At 44.8% G+C, this 20,216-nt stretch overlaps 1 protein-coding gene across 2 annotated transcripts in view; it reads right to left on the minus strand.

Moving 5' to 3' along the window:
* Window positions 1–19,964, minus strand: part of PDE10A (phosphodiesterase 10A) — a 516,915-nt gene extending 496,951 nt beyond the window's left edge. For both annotated transcript variants that reach the window (XM_073627496.1, XM_073627495.1), the window contains exon 1: window positions 19,530–19,964. In XM_073627496.1, the coding sequence (XP_073483597.1) occupies window positions 19,530–19,593 (64 nt within the window). In that variant the 5' untranslated portion in view covers window positions 19,594–19,964. The remainder of the gene's footprint in view (window positions 1–19,529) is intronic.
* Between the last annotated feature and the right edge of the window lie 252 nt (window positions 19,965–20,216).

The raw sequence follows: 20,216 nt of genomic DNA on the forward strand, positions 1-20,216 counted from the left end.
GTTTCAAATTTGCTCCATTGCTACTGGTATGCCATATCAGAAATCTCTGGAAATGGTCCTATTGTCTACTTATCCGGGCTCTAAGGGAGAGTCTGAAAAGGGGCTGCTTCGCTTTCTCCTCTTCGCAGCGTGAAAAATCTTATACCTAGACACTGGAATACCGCTGCTCCTAACAATTATAGAGTGAATAGCTGAGACATTTAAAGCGGAGTTCCACACAAAAATGGAACTTCCGCTTTTCGGAACCCTCCCCCCCTCCGGTGTCACATTTGGCACCTTTCAGGGGGGAGGGGGGTGCAGATACCTGTCTAAGTATGTAAACGGTACAAAAGAGAGGACAGACCATATTGGCCCCATAAAGAATGAGGAAGGATCTGGTTACAAAGGATGGGGAGATAGCGAAGGTATTGAATTTATTCTTCTCCTCAGTCTTCACAAGGGAATCGGGGTGCTTCAGTAACCAAAACTGCAGTGTTTATCCTCATGACAAATCACAGGAAGCACCTCCATGGTTAACAGAGGACATAATTACAATTAGACTTAGGACACTTAACATTAATAAATCACCGGGACCAGATGGCTTGCACCCAAGGGTACTTAGGGAACTCAGTCAAGTAATTGCCAGTTCATTGTTCCTAATTTTTACTGACAGTCTACTGACTTGAATGGTACCAGCTGATTGGAGAAAAGCCAATGTAACACCAATATTTAAAAAGGGCCCAAAATGCATCCCTGGGAATAACAGACCAGTTAGCCTAACATCAATAGTATGTAAACTCTTGGAGGGGATGATAAGGGACTATATACAAGATTTTAGTAATGAGAACAGTATCATTAGCAGTAATCAGCATGGATTCATGAAGAATGGTTCTTGCCAAACCAATCTATTTATCTTCTAAGAGGGGGTGAGTTGCCATCTAGATAAAGGAAGGCCCGTAGATGTGGTGTAGCATGGCTCAGCAATGGCATGCAATGCCAAGGTGCTGCTAACAAAGCAAAAGAATATTAGCATGCATTAAAAAGGGGATCAACTCCAGAGATAAAATGATAATTTTCCCGCTCTACCTCTGGTCCGGCCGATCCTTGAGTATGCTGCCCAGTTCTGGCGCCAGTCCTCAGGAAGGATGTACTGGAAATGGAGCGAGTACAAAGAAGGGCAACAAAGCTAATAAATGGTCTGGAGGATATTAGTTATGAGGAAAGGTTGCGAGCACTGAACTTATTCTCTCTGGAGAAGATACGATTGAGAGGGGATATGATTTCAATATACAGTACAAATACCATACTGGTGACCCCACAATAGGGATAAAACTTTTTCGCAGAAGGGAGTTTAACAAGACTCGTGGCCACTCATTAAAATTAGGATGTGGAATTCCCTTTCCACAGTCGGTGGTCTCAGCGGGGAGCATAAATAGTTTCAAGAAACTATAAGATAAGCACCTGAACGACCACAACATACAGTGATATACAAGGTAATTCTGACACATAATCACACACATAGGTTGGACTTGATGGACTTGTGTCTTTTTTTCAACCTCACCTACTATGTAACTATGTAAAGTTTCATCAATGTTGTGATATATGGGATCAAAGCGATCTAGACTATAGGCTTTTTGAATGTAACCTTGCAAACTATTTAATAAAGATTTATATTAAAAAAAAAGTCCTGTCTGCTGTATCTTTGATGCCCTTTCATCAAAATACACATTCTACAGAGGTCAAATGGTAACGCACCTAAAATGCAACACACCACAGATGTAAACCATCCCTTAACACAATCTTATTTTTTTTGCTAGAGAACAAATGATATACACAAAGTTTTATATATATATATATATATATATATATATATATATATATATATATATATATATCACACACACAGTATCTCAAAAAAGTGAGTACACCCCTCACGTTTTTGTAAATATTTTATTATATCTTTTCATGTGACAACACTAAAGAAATTACACTTTGCTAAAATGTAAAGTAGTGAGTGTACAGCTTGTATAACAGTGTAAAACTTGCTGTCCCCTCAAAATATCTTACACAGACATTAACGTCTAAACCACTGGCATGGTTGACCAAAGTATGTGGAGTGCATGTGCTTAGCGTCATATCCACAGGTTGTCTTTGGGAAATAGACTTACGAGTGCTGCAGAGGCTGAAGGGGTGGGGGTCAGCTTGTCAATGCTCAGACCATACGCCGCACACTGCATCAAATTGGTCTGCATGGCTGTCGTCCCAGAAGGAAGCCTCTTCTAAAGATGATGCACAAGAAAGCCCTAAAACAGTTTGCGGAAGACAAGCAGACTAAGGACATGGATTACTGGAACAATGTCCTGTGGTCTGATGAGACCAAGATAAACCTATTTGGTTCAAATGGTGTCAAACTGGGTTAAGAGTACAAAGACAAGTGTGTCTTACTGGGGAGCTACAGTTCATTGAGAGAACCACAAATGCCAACATATACTGTGACATACTGAAGCAGAGCATGATCCCCTCCCTACGGAGACTGGGCTGCAGGGCAGTATTCCAACATGGTAAAGACCCCAAACACACCTCCAAAGACGACCACTGCCTTGCTAAAGAAGCGGAGGGTAAAGCTGATGGACTGGCCTAGCATGTCTCCAGACCTAAACCCTATTGAGCATCTGTGGGGCATCCTCAAATGGAGCGCAAGGTTTCTAACATCCACCAGCTCTGTGATGTCATCGTGGAGGAGTGAAAGAGGACTCCAGTGGCAACCTGTGAAGCTCTGGTGAACTCCATGCCCAAGGGGGTTAAGACAGTGCTGGAAAATAATGGTGGCCACACAAAAGATTGGCACTTTGGGCCCAATTTGGACTATTTTACTTAGGGGTGTACTCACTTTTGTTGCCAGCGGTTTTGACAGTAATGTTGAGTTATTTTGAGGGGACAGCAAATTTATACTGTTATACAAGCTGTACACTCACTACTTTTCATTGTAGCAAAGTGTCATTTCTTCAGTGTTGTCACATGAAAAGATATAATAAAATATTTACAAAAATGTGAGGGGTGTACTCACTTTTGTGAGATACTGTATATATTTGCCCACTGACAAAGAAATGATCAGTCTATAATTTTAATGGTAGCTTTTAACAGTGAGACAGATTAACAACAACAAAATTCCAGAAAAACACATTTATAAAAAGTTATAAATTAATTTGCATTTTAAGGAGTGAAATAAGTATTTGACCCCTTTGCCAACCAAGTACTAAGTCATGTTTTGCAATCAGAGGTCAGACGTTTCTTGTAGTTGGCCACCAGGTTTGCACACATCTCAGGAAGGTTTTTGCCCCAGTCCTCTTTGCAGATCCTCTCCAAGTCATTAAGGTTTTGAAGCTGACGTTTGGTAACTCTATGGGATGAAGGTCTGGAGACTGACTAGGCCACTCCAGGACCCTAGTGTGCTTCTTCTTGAGCCACTCCTTTGTTGCCTTGGCCATGTGTTTTGGCTCATTGTCATGCTGAAATACCCATCCACAACCCATTTTCAATGCCCTGGTTGAGGGAAGGAGGTTCTTACCCAAGATTTGACAGTACATGGTCCCCTCCATCGTCCCTTTGACGCAGTGAAGTTGTCCTGTCCTCTTAGCAGAAAAACTACCCCAAAGCATAATGTTTCTGCCTCAATGTTTGATGGTGGGGCTAGTGGAGTTGATGCCAAAGAGCTTGATTTTGGTCTCATCTGACCACAACACTTTCACCCAGTTCTCCTTAATTAGCAAACTTCAGACGAGCCTGTACTTTCTTGAGCAGGGAGACCTTGCGGCCGCTACAGGATTTCAGTCCTTCGCGATGTAGTGTGTTACCAATTGTTTTCTTGGTGACTCTGGTCCCAGATGCCTTGAGATCATAGACAAGATTTTCCCGTCTAGTTCTGGGATGATTGCTCACCGTTCTCATGATCATTGAAACTCCAGAAGGTAAGATCTTGCATGGAGCCCTAGACCGAGGGAGACTGATGGTTATTTTGTATTTCTTCTATTTGCGAATAATCACACCAACCATTGTCACCCTCTCACCAAGCTGCTTGGCAATAGACTTCTAGTCAATCCCAGCCTTGTGTAGGTCTAAAATTCTGTCCCCGATATCCTTGGACAGCGCTTTGGTATTGGCCATGGTGGAGTGATTTGGAATCTGATTGATGGATTGCATCTTTGGACAGGTGTCTTTTATACACGTAACAAACTGAGGTTAGGAGCACTCCCTTTAAGAGAGTGATCCTAATCTCAGCTTGTTACCTGTATAGAAGACTCATGAGAGCCAGAAATCTTGCTGACTGATAGGAGATCAAATACATATTTCACTCATTAAAATGCAAATCAATTGATAACTTTTTTGAAATTCATTTTTATGGATATTTTTGTTGTTATTCTGTCTAACTGTTAAAATAAACCTACTATTAAAATGATAGACTGATCATTTCTTTGTCAGTGGGCAAACGTACAAAATCAGCAGGTGATCAAATACTTTTTTCCCCTCACTGTATATATAATGTTTGAAGAGATGCACCGAAATTTCAGCAGCTGAAACATATTGGCCGCAAATGGTGTTATTGGCATTTTGCCGATAAGAGAAAAAGGTGCCAATAATGGAGCCAGAAATGCATGCGATTTTGCTGCAATTTTACTATGCTTATGGTGTGTTTTTCATAGGTTATGTGACTCAAAAACGCAACACGGGTGCATTATTGATGCGTTCTTGCTGCATTTTCAATGCATTTCAATGAGGAGGTGCGTTTTTTTTAACTGACCATAGATGCAAGCAAGCAGGATTTTTATCACTACAATGAAAACGCAACAGACCAGTGTGAAGACATACATAGAATTTAAAGTGATGCATTTTTCTTGAACTTTTCTTGCGCTAAAAGGTGCCAATAATGGCCAACAATAAATTCATATTCATTTAAATTAATGATATTAAAAGTCAAATAGAATGCAATTATATTTAAAAATATATATATTTTTAAAAAAACTGTCGTCATTTTTGGTTTTTAGCACATCCTGCATTTTCGTTACCAAAATTTCCATTCGGTGCACCTCCAATATATCCACTTGCCTACCTTGGGCATCTTACAAACGTCCATAAAACCCCCTCCTCTGTACACAGGACTTGTCTTGTAAGCCTTGCACTTTCTTAGGCCCTTTTCACACGGGTGGACCGTTCAGGACCACCTGTCAATTTTTTAGGCAGACCTGAACGGATGCTCAATACAGGTCTATGGAGCGACGGATGTCAGCGGTGACATGTCCGCTGACATCCGACCCGCTAAAGTATGACTGAGGAAAACCCTACTTTTCCATCCGTCTGTGGATCGGATGAAAATGAACTCTATGGTCCGTCTTCATCCGATCCCCCATAGAGGAAAGCAGCGCTCTGACAGGTCGGTCCCTGCACAGTGTGCAGAGACAGACTTGTCATCTGCCTGCTCAGCGGGGATCGACGGAGCGATCCCCTGCTGAGCAAAGCGGAGCCCGTACACGGAGCCCGTACACGGACATGTCCGTCCGTGTGAAAGGACCCTTATCTTTTCTTATCTCCTTCTGCTCAGCTACTGTGCACAGCCCCTAAGATCTTAAGACAGGGAGCTAGTCAGAAGCCTTTCTCACTGAATGATCACTCTAAGCCCCCATTCACACCTGAGCATTTTGTAGCTTGAAGCTTTAAGCTACAAACCGCTGGAGCCTGGAGGGGAAAAAAAAAATCAATCATTCTCTATGGAGATGGTTCACATCTCCACTCCAAAACGCCTGAAGCTCAAAGAAGTTCTGGAACTTTTTTTAGGCAGATTACAGGCGTTTTTCTGCTTTTTACATTGGTGACCTTTTGACCTGTACAAAATCGCGTAAAAAAAAAAAAAAAAAAAAAAATCGCTGTAAAAAATGTTTTTATTGTGTGCACAGGGAATTAACTCATAATTAAGCTGGACATGCTCTTTTTGTTTTACTACTTAACCCTTTCATTTCAACCTGTATAATCACAATTTCATCTCCTGTTCCAGGTTTCCATTTTAAAAAATTTGCTGGAAACATTTTTTATAAAGCACAGCCTAGGTGAAAAAAAATTAAAAGTCAGCAGCTACAAATACTGTAGCTTCTGCCTTTTAATATTAGGGCACTTACCCATCCAGGGAGCCTGCGATGTCGGCACCTCAGCCAATCTTCGGATCGACTCCCGGGTACTGCCGCCACCATTCCTGGTAAGGGAACCAGGCAGTGAGGCATTTCAGCTTCACTGTTGGTTCCCTACTGTGCATGCACAAAGCGTGCGGCGCTTTCAAATTGGCCCGGTGGCGGCGGAAAGAAGGAGGAGGGGGGCCGAACTTCCAGGAGATCGGACTGCCGCTCGTCTCCCGGAAGTGGGGAAGGGGACCTGTCAAAAACAGGTTCCTGTTCCCCCCTCCACCCTGAAAGGTGCCAAATGTGACACCAGGAGGAGCATATAAGCGGAAGTTCCACTCTTGGGTGGAACTCCGCTTTACGGATTTACTAGGGTTGCACCGCTACTAGTATCAGTGCCGATACCGAGTATTTGCACAAGTATCGGTACTCGCCATATTTCAGATTTGGCTCTTTGAGCTGTCAGTGGGTCTCCCCAGTGTAAAAGAAGTCCGGTAATTGGAGTTGTCAAAAAAAAAAGCAGTCGGCAACGTTTATTACCAACATTGCTCAGCCCTGAAACACTAAAATAAAAAGAAACATTGTTTCTTTTTGTATATTTCTGTTTCTTCATCTGCAGATCAAAGGGATGAACACATGTTCCTCTATTTAACCACTTAATAACCCTTAACTTACTCTAATCAGCCTTAAAGCGGGGGTCCACCTATCTATCGTTTTTTGTTTTTTTTTTAGTTCATTCACAAACTTTTCTTCTCAGCATTACATACTCACATATTGTGTGTAATATGTCCACCTGTGTCAGAAAGAATAACTTATATTATTCACTGCAGGCGGTTTCCATCTTCATTGTGGGCATTTGAAGCCCACAAGCATTTATTTCCTGGATGTGGTGAATGCTGTGCTCCCAGCATTCACCGCTCGTTCCCGCACATGCTCAGTGGCATCCTGGGAAGCCTGAGACTAGCTCCCAGAAGTCTGGGAGAGGCTAGAAACACGCCTACTCCCACGGGAGGAGAACCAGGAAGTGCAAAGAAGAATAGAAAAATAAAAGGTAATTACGGCGATTTAAATTTTTTTAAACGGCATGTCAGCATCTAGGCAAGGAAGAGAATACATACAGATATTGTTCAAAATTTGGGTGGAACCCCGCTTTAATTAACTCCCTATTCTCCTCCATTTAATTATTATTTTCCTGTTTTTTTTCTTTTGTTCATGTCTATTTTATAAACGATAAACAATTAAAACTTTTTATTTGTTTGCTTTGTTAGTGAATATTTTTACACATATATATTAACAAATATTTACACATTTCACATTGAAAAAGTGCTAAATTAAGAAAAAAATCTATTTATTTCATTTGTGAATAACTTTTCAATGCTTTGTACTAGTGATGCACCGAATGGGTTTTTGGCGCCGAAACCGATACCGAAAATAAATCTTCCTTGATCCCGGAAACCGAAACCGATACCGAAACAGCACCGAAATAGGCTTTTTTTTTTTTTTTATATATACTACACAAAAAAATGATTGGATATACAAAATTGTGTTACATTTGTATTCGTTATATTATTTATATTCAACTTAATCATTAATTTTATGAAGAAAAGAATACTACAATCCAGTAATGTCAAAAAGTACTTTAATAAAAAGTAACCCACATAAAATTGGACAGTGGACACAGAAGATAAAAATAAAATAAAATAAGACTGCAGTCAGTGCACATTGCACCACCATACCAAATAAAACAGGCATTAAAAAAATAAAATAAATAATAATAATTAATATTAATATAAAAATGCCAAAGACTGACTTTTTATATTTTATTAATTTCCAACTTACATCAGAACTAGAAATTCAGTTCTATCTCCCTAAGGTGTCAGTGGCTGGATGTGCGATAAGTGTATGTATGTAGCTGCGGGTTACATACATAGTCATACAGTAGACCGCACTGTGTTCCGGCCCCGGGTATGGGCGGAGACATCCTGGAACACAGACTAGTCTACAGCAGCAGTGCTCAGCCAATCACAGCAAGCAATGTAGACTAGTCTGTGTTTATGGAAGTCACCGCCCATACCCGGAACACAGTGCAGTACTGTAGTATGTAGACAGCCACAGATACAGAACATACAGTTTTGCACATGCAGCGGGCTAATAGGTTAGGGAGAGACAATGACATACTTTGACCCAACAACAGAACAAACTATGTATAAGTGAGTAATACTTTAAAGAACAACTCTCGTCTCAACTAACCATAATATGGCAGATGGCCGTTATTCTGTTTCACAGTTTCTGTAAATATAACATAGTACAGTGCTATCTGCTATGCTATAATAACATTTTTATTTTATTATTTTATTTCAACTTAAATGAGAACTAGTAGTTTTTTCCCCAAGTTCTCTCCCTAAGGTGTCAGCGGCTGGATGTGCCATATAAAAAAGTGTATGTATGTAGCTGCGGGTTAGATACATACTAGTCATACAGTAGACCGCACTGTGTTCCGGCCCCGGGTATGGGCAGGGACATCCTGAAAGTGGAACACAGACTGGTCTACAGCAGCGCTGCTCAGCCAATCACAACAAGCAATGTAGACTAGTCTAGTCTGTGTTTATGGAAGTCACTGTCCATACCCTGAACACAGTTTGGTATAGTACTGTAGTATGTAGACAGCCACAGATACAGAACATACAGTTTTGCATTTGCACATGCAGCGGGCTGACAGCTTAGGGAGAGACATAGTTTAGCCCAACAGCAACAGACTATGGTACAGTAATTCAAAAGCTGGAGTTCTCTCAAATTGAAGTGCAAAAAACTGTAGAAGAACTACAATGAACAACCAACAAATGGCACAACTAGACAATTGGAACATACTAGGTAGTCATTCATACTATGTTGTATGTTCCAATTGTCCAATAGCACAGTCCAATACCAATTCATTTACTATGTTCAACATGGTAAATGAATTGGTCTATGCTACGGATTTTTAAATCTATTTCAGTAAAAAGTGGCAGATTTCGCTTTAAGAACAAAAGCTGTTCAGCTTTCTCACAGGAGAGACGGTTTTTCTTCTCATCAAGAATATGAGATGCTAGACTGAATAGTCTCTCACTCTCTGTACTGGTGCTTGGGGCAGATAAATATCTGTGTGCAACCTATGCAAGCAAAGGAAAACATTCTTTGTTGATGCGCCAGTATTCAAGTGGATTGTCGCTTCTGGCAATAGGCTGTTCAGCTAAATAAATGTCCATCTGTTGGGTAGCTGCACTTGTTGTGGCACCACTATGGATTGGGGTGCATTCGTGTAAAATTTCTTCAAACATATCAGATATGGAGGGAGTGTTTTCCCCTTCACTTGTATGCAACCGTTTCTCACTTTCCTCTGTGCGACACCTCAAAACTCCTTGACTAGATGCTTCCACCACCTCCATTTGTGCCAGTATCATTTCCCGTGCACGCTGCTTTTTCTCCACATTAAAGTAATGCTCTTTAAATCAAGGATCTAGAACTGTTGCAATGCAGTACAGAGGGTTGGACTCAGTGTCTCAAAACTGGTTGGTAACGGCCTCCAGTAGAGTGGTTTTAGCCGTTTTTACGCCATGGTCTGTTTCTACCTCTTTTCCAAGCAGACGCTTCAGTGCAGCAATCAAGGGGATAACTTCAGCAATGGAAGCATTAGCTGAGCTTATTTCTTTTGTTAACTGTTCAAATGGAGATAGAAGAGACAAACTATTTTCAACTAACATCCACTGATGTGCACTCCATGTTGCTGGCAGCTCGTAATCTGCAAAGTATGCAGCTAAAACACGCTTTTGTTCAAAAAGACTTTGTAGCATATAGTAGGTGCTGTTCCAACGAGTGGCTACATCTTGCTGCAGCCGTTTCAGTGCCATTCCAAACTGCATTTGCAAAGCTTGTAATCTGGAATAAGCAAGCGGAGAATGCTTAAAGTGACCCACTTTCCTTTTGATACGATATCAGATATGGTGCGCTGACTCAGCAATCCTTTATTCACAGCCAATTGTAGCGTGTGTGCCATGCATGGTATATTTTGAAGTTCACTGTCCTCCATTGCCTTTGAGGGGGGGGGGGGGGAGGACGAAATCAATTTAAAAGCTAATCCCCAGGAGGCAGCTTCAAAAAATAAAATAAAAACTAACCAATCTTTTTTTTTTTTTTTATGGTGCTGCTCTTGGCATGCATGCAAGGTAGTTATGTCTGAACTGCAGTACATCTGACTTGTACCAAAAAAAATATAATTGAACTGAATAAATTTGATTTGAAATGGAATGGATTGCAATTGCATGCTATTTTATTTTTTTGAGCTATTCTGTAGTATACTTCATGCGCCTTGTTGTCATTGAATAAAATGTGTCACTTTGTCTCAGCGTAGTATTATAAGTTATACAGTTATACAACACTGCCATGACAGCAAGCACATTAATTTTTTAAACATGACAGTACGCAATAAATATAATTATTAATATATTATATATGAAATACATTATATTATATATTATTTATTGCATACTGTCATGTTTAAAAAATTCATGCGCTTGCTGTCATGTCAGTACTGTATAACTTATACTACGCTGTCAAAGTGACACTTTCAATAACAGCAAGCGCATGGATTTTATACTGTATACTACAGAATAGCTAAAAAAAAAATAGCTTGCCATTTGCAAATCCATTACATTCTATTTCAAATCATATTTAATCATTCAGTCAGTTCAATTACATAATTTTTTTTGCTACAAGTCAGATCAGATGTACTGCAGTGCAGACACACAGTCATTTTAAATAGTCAGTACTGGACTAGTACTATAATAAAATAATCAAGAAATAAAATTACTAGTTTGTTTCTGTCAGTTTAAGAAGGCATAAGCAGCAATGCTCACCAGCAAATAGTAATGGTAGCCATCCAGGAGTGACAGTGCCCACTCTTGTACTTGAGTATACTATGTGCAACCCTCTATGAAGCTGTCTCTCACTTCCCAGTACCGTCTCTCACTTCCCAGCAGCGTCTCACAAGCACGAGGAGCGTCCGCGGAGAAGGTGCCAGCGTCTCAGCAAGGAACGTGCTTACGAGTGCAGTGTTGCAGCGTCTTAACCGCGAGGAACGTGCACGCCGCCCACACAATGAGTGACGTCACCCGCTGGTTTTGCCGCCTCTACTGGGAATGCGTGATTTTCGGCGCCAGTATCGGCAAGAATTCTCTTTCGGCTTTTTGCCGAAAGGGCCATTTTCGGCCGATATGTTTCGGTGGCCGAAATTTCGGTGCATTCCTACTTAGTACCATTGCTGACAGCTGAAGTTAAAACAAAACAGTTGCGGTAGGTATCGGTAATTGGTATCGGCGAGTACTTAAAAAAAAAAAAAAAAATGGTATTGGTGCATCCTTAGGATTTACTGTTAAAAATATGTGGTTTAGGGTATATCGGTTTTATGTTAAATCAGTAAGAACTATAAATTACTGATGCATGATGAGAAAAATCTAATTTAAAAAAAAAAAACTTTATTTCTTTTGTAAATAACTTTAACATGCTTTGTACCAAAAATGTAATTTTAGCCTGGGTTCACACATATGCGAACAGAGACATTGCATGTGATTCGCAACCGCACTGCGGTGCAGATAGCATTCAATGTCTGTGCAATGCGAGTTCGGCCAAACAGTTGTATGGCTGAACTCGCATTTGCAGGAAAATAGTGCAGGGACTTTTTTTTCCCCGCACTGGAATCGGATCGCATGGGTGTTCTCACCCATGCGATCTGATTCCTGTGCGAGTTCACAGTTCGCACTGTGATCTGTGAACCAATCTGGGGGTGTCATTAACATTGTATTGAAACCCGCAGCAATTTGCAGAGGGCAGTGTGAACTGCCTGCAGGAGAGATGCGATGCGGCAACCGGCGTTGGAATAGTGCTGGTTCCCGCATTGCATATGTGTGAACCTAGGCTTAATGTTGCAGTAAATAGAACAAGCAGCAGAATAAAATGTAAGTTTTCCTCACATCAAATGGTACTTGTGTTCAAAATATTACTGATCAAACCTGAAAAAATACATTTTCTTTTTCAGATTTTTACACTTTTTCCCCTTAAAATGCAAACAAATTAAAAAAATTCTCAGAGGACTTTAGGGCCACGAAAAAGCCCCAAATATGTATCAATTGTTTATCATAAGTATTTACAAAGTTATAGACTCATGAACAGACACATAGCAGAAATGTGAAATATGGTCTGGTCCATAGGGGGTAAACAGGTGTGAGAGCCGAAGTGGATAGATATTTGCACAGCGGTTTTTCAAGTGCAATTTTTTTTTTTTTTTTTTACACTTTCGTGAATTTTAATACACAAATTTTAAAAAGGCAATTAGTAGTGGTGACTAGGCACCTATTATGACAGCTGCTTCTACTGTTCTTATTTTTTTTGGGGGGGGGGGTGATATTATTGTTGTTTGTTTTTATATTTAAAGTGGAGTTCCACCCAAAAGTGGAACTTGCGCTCATCTGATCCCCCCCCTCCGGTGCCACAACTGGCACCTTTCAGGGGGGAGGGGGGGTGCAGATACCTGTCTACTACAGGTATTTGCACCGACTTCCTGGAGTCACGCCCCTTACCGCACCCCCCCCGCGCTGTCTCCTGGGAAACACAGAGGTCCCAGGAGATAGCGGGGACCACTTAAGATGCCCAGCGTGACTCACGCATGCGCAGTAGGGAACCGGGAAGTGAAGCCGAAACTCTTCATTTCCTGATTCCCTCACAGAGAATGGCAGCGGCAGCAGCCGAGAGCTGAGCTATTGATCGGCTTCGGCTGCCAACATCGCTGGACTCCAGGACAGGTAAGTGTCCAGTTATTAAAAGTCAGCAGCTGCAGTATTTGTAGCTGCTGGCTTTCAATATTTTTTTTTAGGTAGTTTTATACAAAGAAATGTCATTGTCACTTCTTGCAATTACAATAAAGTACTTATCTTAAAAACATAATACCTAATATGAAAGATGTAATGTTGAGCTAATGGGTACCAAACATGTCGCATTCTAAAATTGCGTATGCCCCTGGAACAGAGCCAAAATACAGTACCTAAAAATCTCTATAGGCCATGCTTTAAAAGCCTTAACAGCAGGGGTAGGCAAGCTGGGGCCCTCCAGCTGTTTTGGAACTACATTTCCCATGAGGCATTGCAAGGCTGGCAGTTACAATTACTCCCAGAGGCATGACGGGACTTGTAGTTCTGCAACAGCTGGAGGGCCCCAGGTTGCCTACCCCTCTTCTACAGGTTACCAGATTAGAGTTACACACGAGGTCTGGAGCTAGAATTATTGCCCAAGCTTATTTTTGCAGCGATAGCTCACATGTGTGGTGCAAATGCAGTTTACAAAAGCCTGCAGGACCAACACATGTGCTCGCATTTCCGCACAAATTCATTTAATTTTTTTTTTTTTGCACCGCCTCTTTTTTTTTTTTTTTTTAACACTTTTATTGCTATCCCCAAGGATGAACAACATGGACATGAGCCAGGATAGGTCCTCTTTATAGAGAGATCTGGAGTCTATTAGACCTCAGAGGTCTCCTCTGGCCTCCAAAACATCTGATCAGAGATCGGTTTAATCAGATGCTTGTATAAGCCCATAACTGTTTGTAAACAACAAACTGAAACCAGAAGTGACTAAATCCTTGCTGCTTCCGATTTCTGACATCACACATTGGGAGGAACAACATCAGTTTATCTCAGTGTCCCAGGAACCGGACGCCACCAGTAAGATCGTTACCAGTATGGGTGCCCAGATTGCGTGGCAGAGCCTGGTAAAGGCAGTGGGAGGGAATGACTCCTTCCACCTCCTGTAAAAGTATTTCAGTGGCTCTATAGCTGCTAGGATTATTTTTATAGTGAGGGGAACTGCCAGCTGGAAAAAAAAGTCAGTCATTGCTGCAGCGTTGACCAAGATATCACCCTTCCCATCCAGTAATGTACCGATACGTCGCTGGACAGGAAGTGGTCAAGCTGCAAAAGCAGCCAGATCGGGTTGTACACAGGCTGCACCTGCGACGCTTTGCTGCAAGTAACAGATCCTTTCCACTGCATAAGGTATCATCCCCCCCCCCCCCCCCCCGTGTCACATATGCTGGGCAATAATGCCAAGGAATATGACCCAATCTAGTGAATTGTGCTGAGCCGCAGCCATCGTAGAACTGCGTGCAATGCACCACAACATTTACAAAGGTAAAACAGACAGTGAGGAGGTGACATATTCCTCCTCATTGCCTGTTAAACGCCTCAGAAAAATGGTCCGCCACAGAGGAGCAGTCTGCCGCATATATATATATATATATATATATATATATATTAATCCAAGTCTGGCCAGTTCAGCAAGGATCAGCTGACTTCTGATCAGTGTGTGGTCGTCCCCTGTTCAAGGGACATGCTGGAATACTTGTTTTACACTAACAGTGTAAAGCTGGCTTTAGACATCCTGTACTTTCTGCCTCTGGACTTGTCATCAGTTAAAGCGGTATTAAGACTTCTCTCTAAAGGGAAATTAATGCCGTGTACACACAATAGGATTTTCCGACAACAAATGTTTGATGGGAGCTTGTTGACGGAAATTCCGACCGTGTGTAGGCTCCATCGGAATTTCCGACAAACAAAATTTGAGATCTGGTTCTCAAATTTTCCGTCAACAAAATCCATTGTCAGAAATTCCGACGCACAAAATTCCACGCATGCTCGTAATCAAGCAGAAGAGCCGCACTGGCCATTGAATTTAATTTTTCTCGGCGCGTCATACGTCACCGCGTTCTTAACGTTCGGAATTTCCAACATTTGCGCGACCGTGTGTATGCAAGACAAGTTTGAGCCAACATCCGTCGGAAATAAATCCAGGATTTTGTTGTCGGAAAATCCTATCGTGTGTACAGGGCATTACAATAAAGCCCCGTACACACTGGTCGTTTTTTTTATTTTCGTTCAACCCAGCAGGGCTGAACGGAAAAAAAAAAAAAAAAAAACTGACCGATCTGGAGAAGCCTCTGTACTAACTATCCGATGTTAGGACAGCAATCCCCACTGTTGCGTTATTGTGTTCTGACAGGGGGGCGGCTCCCCCGCCAGGACACTCCAGTCAGCCAGTGGCTGAGAATGCTGAATGTAAGCCGACCTTTTCCGGACATGACCCTTCTACAGAAGCCAGCTTCTGTCGGACCGACTGCAGTACACATGGGCCGAATGTCAGCCAGTTTCTATTGAACCAGCTGATGCCACCTGACATGTGGCCATGTGTACTAGGCTTAAAGTAAAACTATAGACAAAACTTTTTTGTCCCCATTTTGGATAGAGCAAGAGAGGGTTATTATAGCCCGTCAGATTTTTTTTCACCATCTGTGTTCCATTGCGGAGATTTCCTTTCACTTCCTGTCCCATAACTAAACAGGAGTGAGAGGAAATCCCTGGGACACAGAACTAGTAGAAGATTTCCCCTCTATTCATTTTCTAGGAACAACTTAAAATTTGGCATTTTCTTTTACTTTCAATGATAATGGTAAACAGGACAAATAGAGGAGGGTGAATCTCCCTAATGAGGGCACAGACAGCAAAAAAAAAAAAAAAGACGTGTTCTAATCCCTCTCCACTCTATACAAAACTAAAAAAAAAAAGTTTTGCCTTTAGTTCTACTTTAAGTCTTTACTGTAGGTACCTTAAATATCTCCTAAAAATGTGTGCTGTTTAGAAGACGTGGCTTTCCATCGGGTACTCCAGTTTCCTCCCACACTCCAAAGACATGCTAGTAGGTTAATTGGCCCTAGTATGTGGATGTATGAAGAGGAGTTGGAACTTTAGATTGTAAGCTCTTTGAGAGCAGGGGCTGATGTGAATGTACAATGTATATGTAAAGTACTGTGTAAATTGATAGCACTATATAAGTACCTGCAATAATATTATTATTATTAACAATAACATTAGCCCCAGCTAATAACATCAGTGCACTCTGCTTCCATAGCACACTGAGTACTGTGCCATAATAGTGACTCGTGGATGTGATGACATTGCAGCCCAGCCATTCAGACAGCCAGAGAGTGCAAGCCTGGAATGAAGACAGAGTTGGGAGTTTCCTGCAATACGCTTTTGGAAGGGTGCAGGAACTTTTTTCACACGCGGCACAGTGAGTTTTTGTCTCTATGGACCAACTCAAAACAACATCAAAACGCATTAAAAAAATGCATGTACATGAGTTTTTGGCGCATTTTCCTGCATCACAACAGACATCTCCTCCTAGCAACATCAACACTTCCCCCAGCAAAATGCAAAACGCATTAAAAATGCATGAAAAATGTGGCAGAAAGGTGCTACAGAAACTGCATGTGCATAGATGTGAACCTAGAGCGAAGGGGAGGTGTTGTGTAGTCATAGCATGACAACACTGCTCAGGTTGGGCAGGAAGTGTGTGAATGGCAGGATTGATTGGGAGGTGAAAATAAACGGGGATAGAAAGCTAAATGCAGCTGTGCCACCTCTGGAGACCAATCATTCTGCTTTAAGTTGAATGTAACGAACAGCTATTGGAAATTGAGCATGCAAGCAGCGCTCTCCCACCCCCCTCCTAATGCAAGCAGCGCTCTCCCACCCCCCTCCTAATGCAAGCAGCGCTCTCCCCCCTCCTCCTAATGCAAGCAGCGCTCTCCCCCCCTCCTCCTAATGCAAGCGGAGCTCTCCCCCCCTCCTCCTAATGCAAGCGGAGCTCTCCCCCCCTACTCCTAATGCAAGCAGAGCTCTCCCCCCCTCCTCCTAATGCAAGCAGAGCTCTCCCCCCCTCCTCCTAATGCAAGCAGCGCTCTCCCCCCAATGCAAGCAGCGCTCTTCCCCCATGCAAGCAGCGCTCTCTCCCCCAATGCAAGCAGCGCTCTCCCCCCAATGCAAGCAACACTCCCCCCCAATGCAAGCAGCACTCCCCCCCAATGCAAGCAGCGCTCCCCCCCCCCATGCAGGCAGCGCTCTCCCCCCCAATGCAAGCAGCGCTCTCCCCCCTAATGCAGGCAGCGCTCTCCCCCCCAATGCAAGCAGCGCTCTCCCCCCCAATGCAAGCAGCGCTCTCCCCCCCATTGCAAGCAGCGCACTCCCCCCATTGCAAGCAGCGCACTCCCCCCGTTGCAAGCAGCGCTCTCCCCCATAATGTAAGCAGCGCTCTCCCCCCAATGCAGGCAGCGCTCTCCCCCATAATGTAAGCAGCGCTCTCCCCCCCAATGCAGGCAGCGCTCTCCCCTATAATGTAAGCAGCGCTCTCCCCCCAATGCAGGCAGCGCTCTCCCCCATAATGCAAGCAGCGCTCTCCCCCCATAATGCAAGCAGCGCTCTCCCCCCCAATGCAGGCAGCGCTCTCCCCCATAATGTAAGCAGCGCTCTCCCCCCCAATGCAGGCAGCGCTCTCCCCCCCAATGAAGGCAGCGCTCTCCCCCATAATGTAAGCGGCGCACTCCCCCTATGCAAGCAGCGCTCTCCCCCATAATGTAAGCAGCCTTCTCCCCCCCAATGCAGGCAGTGCTCTCCCCCATAATGTAAGCAGCGCTCTCCCCCCCAATGCAGGCAGCGCTCTCCCCCATAATGTAAGAAGCGCTCTCCCCCCCAATGCAGGCAGCGCTCTCCCCTATAATGTAAGCAGCGCTCTCCCCCCAATGCAGGCAGCGCTCTCCCCCATAATGTAAGCAGCGCTCTCCCCCATAATGTAAGCAGCGCTCTCCCCCATAATGTAAGCAGCGCTCTCCCCGCAATGCAGGCAGCGCTCTCCCCCATAATGTAAGCAGCGCTCTCCCCCCCAATGCAGGCAGCACTCTCCCCCCCAATCCAGGCAGCACTCTCCCCCATAAAGTAAGCAGCGCTCTCCCCCATAATGTAAGCAGCGCTCTCCCCCCCAATGCAGGCAGCGCTCTCCCTCATAATGTAAGCAGCGCTCTCCCCCATAATGTAAGCAGCGCTCCCCCCCCCCAATGCAGGCAGCGCTCTCCCTCATAATGTAAGCAGCGCTCTCCCTCATAATGTAAGCAGCGCTCTCCCCCCCCCAATGCAGGCAGCGCTCTCCCCCATAATGTAAGCAGCGCTCTCCCCCCCAATGCAGGCAGCGCTCTGCCCTATAATGTAAGCAGCACTCTCCCCCCCCAATGCAGGCAGCGCTCTCCCCCATAATGTAAGCAGTGCTCTCCCCTCCAATGCAGGCAGCGCTCTCCCCCCCAATGCAGGCAGCGCTCTGCCCCATAATGTAAGCAGCGCTCTCCCCCCCAATGCAGGCAGCGCTCTCCCCCATAATGTAAGCAGCGCTCTCCCCTCCAATGCAGGCAGCGCTCTCCCCCATAATGTAAGCAGTGCTCTCCCCCCCAATGCAGGCAGCGCTCTCCCCAGCGCTCTCCCCCCCAATGCAGGCAGCGCTCTCCCCCATAATGTAAGCAGTGCTCTCCCCCATAATGTAAGCAGCGCTCTCCCCTCCAATGCAGGCAGCGCTCTCCCCCATAATGTAAGCAGCGCTCTCCCCCCCCAATGCAGGCAGCGCTCTCCCCCATAATGTAAGCAGTGCTCTTCCCTCCAATGCAGGCAGCGCTCTCCCCCCCAATGCAGGCAGCGCTCTGCCCCATAATGTAAGCAGCGCTCTCCCCCATAATGTAAGCAGCGCTCTCCCCTCCAATGCAGGCAGCGCTCTCCCCCATAATGTAAGCAGCGCTCTCCCCCATAATGTAAGCAGCGCTCTCCCCCATAATGTAAGCAGCGCTCTCCCCTCCAATGCAGGCAGCGCTCTCCCCCATAATGTAAGCAGCGCTCTCCCCTCCGATGCAGGCAGCGCTCTCCCCCATAATGTAAGCAGTGCTCTCCCCCCCAATGCAGGCAGCGCTCTCCCCATAATGTAAGCAGCGCTCTCCCCCATAATGTAAGCAGCGCTCTCCCCTCCAATGCAGGCAGCGCTCTCCCCCATAATGTAAGCAGTGCTCTCCCCCCCAATGCAGGCAGCGCTCTCCCCCATAATGTAAGCAGTGCTCTCCCCCATAATGTAAGCAGCGCGCTCTCCCCCCCCCAATGCAGGCAGCGCTCTCCCCCATAATGTAAGCAGCGCTCTCCCCCCCAATGCAGGCAGCGCTCTCCCCCATAATGTAAGCAGTGCTCTCCCCCCCAATGCAGGCAGCGCTCTCCCCCATAATGTAAGCAGTGCTCTCCCCCATAATGTAAGCAGCGCTCTCCCCCCCCCCCCCCAATGCAGGCAGCGCTTCCCCCCATAATGTAAGCAGCTCTCTCTACCCCCCAATGCAGGCAGCGCTCTCCCCCATAATATAAGCAGCTCTCTCCCCCCCCCCCAATGCAGGCAGCGCTCTCCCCCATAATGTAAGTAGTGCTGTCCTGGAAGTCAGGTCAGGGTACTCACTGGTGCTTAAAAAGCAGTCTGTAAACCTTCTAAAGCAGCCTTCAGAAGAAGGTCCATCTTCCATGTCTGCCCTCCTCCGGACGGGATGTAGGAGCCTCTCAGGTGACGCTCCGGCTCCCGGGATGCGGCTGTGTCCGAGGCTCCGGCTGGGAGAGAAGTGCGGCGAGTCCGGCGTATCACAGCTGAGTGTGCGGGGAGTCCTCCTCTCCTGTCCACCTCCGCCCACCACACTGTATGTCCCCCTGCACTCCTCTGATGATGTGCGAGGAAGAGGGTGGGGTGGCAGCAATGGGCGGACGGCTGAGTTCGGTAGTGTGGAAGCTGGATGTACAGGGAAGGGTGGGCTGTCCTTCTGCTGCCTCTATGACAAGGGAGCCGAGCGATATGAATGGGACTCCTGGGAGGGGTGCTGTGTGTCTGAGGGCTGGGAGCATTAAGCGGTGCGATGACAAGGCTCTTTTCTGGCCATGACATGTTCTTTTTTGTTATATAATGTAAGCACAGCCCAGCCAGGCACCTTCTGACATCCAGAGGAAATGGAGGGTGGGAGGGCTCATCACAACACAGTGCAGATAGCTTACTGCCTTCCTAAGTCACCGCAGGGACTTCAATGTCCTCAGCCTGGGCCATTGCTAGCCCACCAGAGACTTCAGTGATCCCAACCCCGGGCCATGACTATTCCCAAAG

The sequence above is a fragment of the Aquarana catesbeiana genome, linkage group LG04, assembly GCF_042186555.1.
Source record: "Aquarana catesbeiana isolate 2022-GZ linkage group LG04, ASM4218655v1, whole genome shotgun sequence".
NCBI lineage: Eukaryota > Metazoa > Chordata > Amphibia > Anura > Ranidae > Aquarana > Aquarana catesbeiana.